This window comes from Anthonomus grandis, chromosome 8 (genome assembly GCF_022605725.1).
Source record: "Anthonomus grandis grandis chromosome 8, icAntGran1.3, whole genome shotgun sequence".
In the NCBI taxonomy this organism is placed as follows: domain Eukaryota; kingdom Metazoa; phylum Arthropoda; class Insecta; order Coleoptera; family Curculionidae; genus Anthonomus; species Anthonomus grandis.
In genome coordinates this window covers 27,274,730-27,283,307 of record NC_065553.1, presented here as the reverse complement: position 1 = coordinate 27,283,307, position 8,578 = coordinate 27,274,730, and the positions used below count along the sequence as shown (strand labels likewise).

Below are 8,578 nucleotides of genomic sequence, written 5' to 3'. Positions count from 1 at the left end.
TCCGAAATAACTTTAACGCCCTGGAATTCTAAAATGAAAATCCTGGAAAGACAATTTGACTGGCTTTAAGATTTTTTTAAAGAATTTTATTTTAGCAGGATTTGATAGCAAGTGTGTGGAGGGGAGTTGGATTGGATTAGATGGGATTGTGTTGGGTTGACACTCACACCTGACTGTGATAAATCCGAAGGTCGTACTTAACGTCCAACATCTTGAGCTAAACTATTTTTTTTTCGATGTTTTTTGTTGTTTTTTATATATAAAAAGTGCTTTCCGCACCCTAATTTTTATTGGAGACTATTACCCAAAAAAATCTCAGTATACAGTAAAGAAATTATTTCATTAATTTAATTTAAAAATCTTCAGTTTTCCTCAATCATATTTCTGTAAATTCTTTAAATATATTGAAATTTCATGCATACCGGCAACCCTGTAAAAGAACATACATTAGAGTAACAATATAATATCGATATATCAAAATATCGATACTGCCTTTGATTGGTTAGATCTGCGAGGGGTGACCGTGACTGCGAGGGTTGAAGAATAAGGGGTTTGGGGTGATTCATTCCAGACGGGAAACTCTGGGAAAATCGATAAGACTCTGTTTTGTTAGTGTCGCAGCTATAAACACACCGCACACACGTACACAATTACATTGAAAATAAATTATTATTAATAAATAATTTTAAATGTTACCAGAAGCCGATGATTATGCGGTCCTGCACCACCGCAGCTATAAAATGAGCCAAGATCGGTTTCGGTAAGAATCACGAGAAAAAAATCCAAAAATTTTCCTTTAAAATATTTCAATATTTTCAGTAAAAGGGTCGACTGGAAAAAATTGAAAAAGAAATGTAACAAGTCGCGCTCGAAGCAAAAGAAACTGGAGCTGCTCTTCGAGAATGACATACAGGGAGCCCCGGAAATTGAATTGCCCCCAAACGCGTCTGCTTTTGCTGTCTTTGCTTCTGTTCGACTGGCTGTATTAGACCGGTAAGTACTTTGTTTAAAAAAATTATCTATTTCTTGTACAAGTAACTTTCATATTTTTTTTATATCTCATTTGAACCTTACCACAAGTATAATTTACTAGATTTATTAAGAATAAGTGCTTATAATGGATTTTGCAAAAACAAGTTGTACCTCTCTTGTATATTGAAAGACAATTATGTTACAGGAGATATTCAATAAATATTCAAATCAATTATGCTTTATTATCTTTATATTTTATGTATATTCATCACATTAAATATAAATGATTTCGTCAAAGTTAAGAACAAATACAAACAAACAAGAAAAAATGCGTCCACATTTACCTGTTCACTTACAAGTAGTGATTCATATGGACAATTTAAATTTGGGGCGTTCCATATCCAAACTCATCATTCTTTCTCTTCTTCATCCTTAAATATAAAAATTGAATTTAAGTGAATTTTTGTAAAATTAGGAAAAACGATCTATATTCGTATCAAATCACTGACTAAGAGAATGTCAATATAAAAGAGTTCGCCAGTATTTGCAAAGGATAAATGGCGAGTTTTGTTTCGTTTAGCAATACAGATCTGACAGGTATTAGAACAAGTAATAAATGAATGCATTAAACACGTTACAAAAAATAGATAAGGTGAGTGGAAAGACGCATTTTAATACAAATTTCTAAAATAACATTATGCATACAATATCAATTACCACAAAAAAAATCTCATTAAAATAATCATAAAGTTTTTTAAATCAGTGCTTGAAATATTCGTTAATTATATTAGTCAATATTAATTAGCATTTTTTTTACATTAGCTTTAAATTTTCCGTAGTATTTAATTTGCTTAAAATGCCAATTCGTAGATGGTTGAATAGTTTTTTAATGTCTATGTTCTGTCTGGATAGAATTGTCTGGGAGAGATGTGGTAGATATATGAAAAAATCGTTTATAATTATCAAAGAGACCTAATTTAAATATCAAAAGAAGTTTTCTATATACATAGACAAAGAAATCTCACATCAAAAATATATTCAACAAGGTGACATGCATTTCGCCGTCTTACATGGTATCCTCAGATGTAAATAAAAATACAGTTTTAACCTAAATACTTTAGAATACATTTTTAGCAATTTTTTACAACATATCAAATTCAAATTTATTAATCATTTTATTTATATTATAACAACATTTTTTTTTTAACTTAATTATACTCAATAATAATAGTTAACAGTCATTTTTTTTTTAACATACACCTAGATGTTGTAGATTTTATTCACAAAATTTTAGTAATAATATAAATTATAACTAACCATAATCTACAACTAAACAAAAATTCTCCAATAAAGTTTCCCTTCCCAAAACTATTTAAAAAAAATTAAATTTATCTATATTTGAATAAATAAATTTTCTACAGACCTTACTAAAGTTTTTAATATTATTTATATTTTTTTACGCTGTTTGGTAAGATGTTTCGTTGCCCTATAGTTTTTTTATGTTTGGTATTTTTAGGTGTCTGTTTATATTATTTCGGGTTGTGTAGGAATGACTAACATAATTCTTGATTTTTTCTGATTTATGTGTATAAATGCATGTTGACAATATGTAAATTGAGCGTATATTAAAAATTTCTTCAGAATATATTTGTTGTGTAGGAAATTTGTTTTTTGTATATAACTTTTAAAATAAAGTTTTGTACTACATTAAGTTGTTTTAAACAATTCTTGTATAGACCTCCCCAGACAATCACCCCATACCTTAACAAGGACTCAACCAAGGATTTATAAATTAAAATTAGTAATTTTTCATTTAAAATATTTCTCAAAATATGAAATCGATAAATAAGTTATGTTTTGTGTTAATTTTAGAATGTGTTGGTCCCATTTAAATGTTTATCCACAATGATATTTAGTAAATGAAACTTCCTTGATATCAATTGATTCAAGTTTAATTTGCTGAAAGCTGGGGCGATTAGCAGCTGTTATAGAAAATGCAATATAGTTTGTTTTTTGACTATTAAGACTTAATTTAAAAGAGTCCAGCCAGTTCTTGACTGTTGCTAGACCAAGTTCTGCAGTTTTTTTTGTGTCTCCCCAAGAAATTCCGTGAAACACCGCATTCTTAACCGAGGTACGTAAGTTGCATATAAAATTTTGATTAGTATACTGTGCTTAATCAACAAGATGTAATATCTTTTGAGAATAAAGCTTATTTTGACTTTAGCTGAAATTTCATGTAGGAATTTCTTGTTGTCTATGGGTATTTGAATGAAATTACTGGGGTTCATTTTAAAAAGAAGTATAATGATAAGGTTCGAAGATCCGGATAGATACGCACAGGAAAAACGATTTACACAGAATACAGTCACAACGGCGGTAAAAGCTATACTCTATTTCAGAAGTGTGTAGAGCAATAAAACCTCATTAGGTATGCAAAAGTGGTACCTGGTGATCCACCAATATTTTATGCCACTACCTTAGTTGGGTATTAGTTTCAATGTAAAATTCTTTCTTTTCGTTGATTGCAGGTAGTGCCACCCGGTTTTGGGTCAATTTATGAGTTTTGCCCATTGTTACCCACTGATAAACATTGAAAACGGTTCGCCAAAGGCGTGCAACTGGGACTTGTTTTTTACCTTATAATTAATGTACTTAAATGCTATTTTATTTTAGAAAGTTACTTTTGTTTAAATGGAATAATATATTTTTTTCACAAATTTATTGAACATAATATGTAGAGTAAAACAGTTGAAAATGTCACTTTTGGATCTGGCACTTTTTGAACAGTGTATAACAATTTTAAATTATAATAGATTGTAGTCTCCTTCGTCATCTGACGAACTGTCATCACCTCTTGACATTATAATTAAAGGATCGACTGTCTGATCGATGAGGTTGTCAAGATCCCACATTTTGTCCTCTTGCTTAATTACATGCTGGACTGCTTTTCGCCAATTCTCTGGTGTCGCTTCCGTAATGGCTTGATCAAACAGTAGCTTAACATCTTTTATTTTAAAAGTCGTGTTTTGTCTTGCTACAAATCCTTTTACCTGCGCCCATATCAGTTCTATAGGATTTAGTTCGCAATGATATGGCGGTAAGCGCAGTACAGTTATATTATATTTTTCGGCTATATCTTCCACGGCGTATTTCATGAAACGAGTTTTGTGTAAGTTTGCTATTGCCAGCAGTTCTTTTTTTATCAAATTTGCTTCAAACGCAATACCTTTTGCAGTCAGCCAATCGATAATTTCTTGCTTTCTCCAACTTGAAGTTGGCGTCTTCTCTATTCGCCGTGAATGATAGCTTGCGTTATCCATAACCACCACCGAATTAGCCGGAAGAAATTTTATCATTTCACCAAAATAGTCCTCTAAAACGTCTGAGTTCATGTCTTCATGGTAATCTCCTGTGCGAGTCGACTCACAGGTTAGCAGACCTTCTTTTAAAAATCCCTTTTCGCTTCCAATATGTGTGATTATAAGTCTTTTTCCTTTTCCCGAAGGTACTTTTTTTTTGTTAAATCTTACTTAAAGGCTGAGATTCTTAACCTTAATATAGGTACAGATATAGATGGGTTTGAAAATATGTGGCTAAAAATTAATATAAACAGGGTCTCTATTACTGCTGGGGTCATATATCGTACTATGAATAATATTGGGGCTTGTGCAAATGCACTCGACAATATTCTACCAGAAATAATATCAACCTCCGACTATGTAACGGTTCTAGGGGATTTAAATATTAATTTTTTTAACAGCAATAATCCAATATCCGACATATTTGATGTTTTTGGTTTCACTCAGACCATTGATGAGGCTACAAGGGTCACTGATAGAGTATCAACATTACTAGATCCTATATTTTTTAGTGATGCAGATGCTGTTATGGATGTTGGCACCATCTCTGCTATCGGGATAAGTGACCATAAGTTGGCATTTTGTAATATACGCTTACCAAATCTTAAAAGAGTCCAGAAAATCATATCATTCCGCAGTTACAAACATTTTAATGAAAACCTTTTTAATACAGAGCTTTTACAAATACCCTGGGATAACATATATTATTTTCCAAATATAGATGACAAAGTACAATTTCTGACACAGAACCTAATAAAATTATTTGACAAACATGTACCAATAAAGACCGTCCGCGTTAATAAACCCCCAGCACCTTGGCTTACACCAGCTCTAGAGGCCATATTAAAGGAACGTGATAAGGCTAACTTAAAATATAAAAAATCAAAGTCATTAGCTGATTTTGAAGCTTATAAGCGGGCTCGAAACTTTGCACTTGCTTCTATTCGAAGGGAAAAAAGGGCTATTTAAGTTTTTTAGAACAACAAAAAAATAGTAAGTTACTCTGGAAAAATCTTAAAAATATGAATGTAAATGTAAGCTCAAAAACTTCTAATAGTGAATTTCCACTTGACTCTATTAATCCTGATAGTGCAAATGACTACTTTTTGAGTGTATTTAAAAAATCAAATAAATGTAACCAAAAAATACATTTCTATAACACAAATAAACTTAAGAACAACTTGCACTTTCAATTTAATATGATAGATTCCAGTTCAGTGAAAAAAAATATTTATTCCATTAAGTCCAATGCTTCTGGTCATGACAATTTGACACTTTTTATGATAAAGCTTAGCCTTCCTGCTATCCTACCTCATTTGACACATATTGTTAATTCTTGCCTAGAAGCTGGGTATTTTCCAGTGGACTGGAAAAAGTCCATAATTCTTCCTGTTCCTAAGACCAGAAAAGTAACTGCTGTGAATGAACTTCGTCCCATAAGCCTGTTGCCTGTCCTATCTAAAATTCTTGAAAGAACTGTTCACACACAAGTATTAAATTACCTAAATCTTAATAATTTGCTCCCAGTTCATCAGTCAGGCTTTAGGTCTGGACATAGTACTACTACTGCTCTTCTGAACTTAACTGACAACATAATAAGGGCATTAGACAAAAATATTGCGGTTGTCCTAGTCTCCCTGGACTACTCTAAAGCTTTTGATCTGATAGACCATGATTTACTGTGTGCTAAACTAAAATATCTGGGCTTTGACGAATGCTCTGTCTCCTTTTTCAGGTGCTACCTGACAGATAGACAACAGCGCGTACAAATTGGTAACAAGTTTTCTTCTGCTGAGACTGTGATATCTGGTGTACCACAAGGATCTATAATTGGACCACTTTTGTTTCTAATATACATTTTTGACATTTTCCAGGTAATCAAAAATTCAGATTCACAGTCATATGCAGATGATAAACAGGTTTTGCATTATTTTGACCCCAATAAACCAGCAGAAGCTGAAGCATCTCTCAATGACGATCTAAAATCCATCAATGATTACTCAAGAGAACATAACTTAAAGATAAATCCTGAAAAAACAGAGGTACTTCTCTTTTGTTCAGAAAAGCGAAGAAAACTGCTAGAAGGTAGGTTGCACCTGAAACTGGGCGACACAACTTTGGGATTTTCTAAAAATGCGAAGATCTTAGGGCTTATCATTGATACTGATTTAAGGTTCAGAGATCATGTGAATAAGTTACTTCAAAAAAGTTATGTAAAAATGAAAGTTCTCTATGCCAACAGATTTATCTTAGACTTTAATATTAGAAAAAAACTCTGTGAATCTCTGGTTTTGCCAATTTTTTATTATTGTAATATAGTGTACTACCCCTGTTTAGATTTAGTGACAAAAAATAGATTGCAAGTTGTGCAAAATAACTGTTGTCGCTTCATATTTGGTCTGAGGAGATATGATCATGTCTCAGCAGAATTTAAACAATTAAATTGGTTAAATATGTCGGGTGTGGTAAAGCATCATTTTGCTACTTTTCTAATGAGGTTGTTAATATCAAATATTCCTGTATATTTGAAGGAAAAGTTAGTATATAACTATATAATTAGTGACTATATAACCTTCGTTAATCCACGTCTCATCAAGATAAAAAACTTTCTTTTGCTCCCTGCGGTACTGCTTGATACTTCTCAAGTATTGTCGTCTCCAACAAACAATTTCGTCGCTCTCCAGTAAAAGTGCTTTGCGGTTATGCTTTTCCCAGGCAAAATCCATATTTTTTAAAGTTTTCCATAAAAGTTTTCTACTTATCAACGGAATACTGTCATCTCGGCCATGCTCCATTAAAATTTTGTCTAGGGTGGGTATTTCCTTTTTAAAATAAAAAGAGTGAACTTTTCTTCGAATCATACATTTAGCATTTTTATCAAGGACTTTTGTAGGTCGTCCTGGCTTTTGCTTGGGAGATTCCACTTGACCTGCTACTTTTCTTTCCCGCAACAATTTGAAAATGGTGGACTTTCCAATTCCACTCATTCGAGAACATTTTTCAACAATTTCTTGCACAGTAAAACTAGAGTAATAGTAGATAGTGGAGAATTTTTAGTACATCTTTTCGTTGGACTGAATACCTCCATTTTTTAAATATTGGGATAATAATATTGTGATTACACTACAGCGTAGCAGTGACTACTAACGTTTAAAATATGATTTAAAAGTATTTATAGTCTGTATATATTACCTGACCCCATTTTTGCATGTTACAAAGCGTTAAAAGATAGGTACCTATACAAAAGAATTAAAAGTATTTATTTAGTATTTAATCTCTTTCAAAATAAAGGCATTTAATTTGTGAAAATTAAATTCATAAATATTATAAGTACCTGCGCCTATGAACTACCACGAAATGTAGCCAAACAGAACGGAATTCCCCAGTTTATTGCTCTATACACTTCTGAAATAGAGTATAACAATACTAGCTTATAAAATTATAACTTTAGGTACACAACTTTTACAGTCCAGGAACAGCGACTTTTCAACAATTCGTCTTGTCGTCTTAAATAATAACACCAAGACCCCGTCTGGATAATTGGCATTAAATTAGCATTAAATTAGCATTAAATTAGCATTAAAGCAATACCGGTAATTAGTCAAGCGTCTCTTAACTAATATCTTTCGTCTTAACCCGGAAGAATGCTTTTTCACGTGCAAATGCTTTTCGTCAATTAATTAAAATATCGCTCTTAAAGCTCGGAAAAAAGCCAACTCCTGAAAATGATGCAATTTTGTTAACCTAAAGTTCTTTACCCCACCACGCTCCCCGCCTTCGTCGATTGACTTGGCGCGGTATTCTTGCAACCACCTGAATAACAGTTTTTTGGAAAAAGACCGTTTCGCTAGAAAAAAACATGCTTGCATGCATTAACCCCTATAAACTGTTTATCTGTGCTTGCATGTCTGGCTGCCTTTGACGACGGCGTTTCTGTGAAAGTGTTTTCGCGCGGTATCTTTTTCTTATTAAATGCTTTATGTAACAAGTAATAGTCAGGGCGCTAAATACAAAAATAAACATAACTTATTGAAATAAAATGTAATCCCACATTAATATGCCGAATAATGTACAAGATGCCAAAGGTCGTTTATTAAGCAGTAAAAAACTTCTTTGTATTTAAGTTACTTTGCAATGGGGTTGATTGGAATCGCATTGGTAAATTTAAGAATCTCTTAGCTCCTTTCATTTAAAGCTACAACAACTGGTTCAGGATTCTTTTCCAATAGTTAATTTGAAATCAA

General features: G+C 32.2%; 1 protein-coding gene across 4 annotated transcripts in view; it reads left to right on the top strand.

The window, feature by feature from the left end:
• The first annotated feature begins 622 nt into the window (after window positions 1–622).
• The window catches only part of LOC126739392 (E3 ubiquitin-protein ligase MYCBP2), a 714,511-nt gene continuing 706,555 nt past the window's right edge, over window positions 623–8,578 (top strand). For all 4 annotated transcript variants that reach the window (XM_050445054.1, XM_050445056.1, XM_050445053.1 and 1 more), the window contains exons 1-2: window positions 623–760; window positions 820–993. In XM_050445054.1, the coding sequence (XP_050301011.1) occupies window positions 690–760; window positions 820–993 (245 nt within the window). In that variant the 5' untranslated portion in view covers window positions 623–689. The remainder of the gene's footprint in view (window positions 761–819; window positions 994–8,578) is intronic.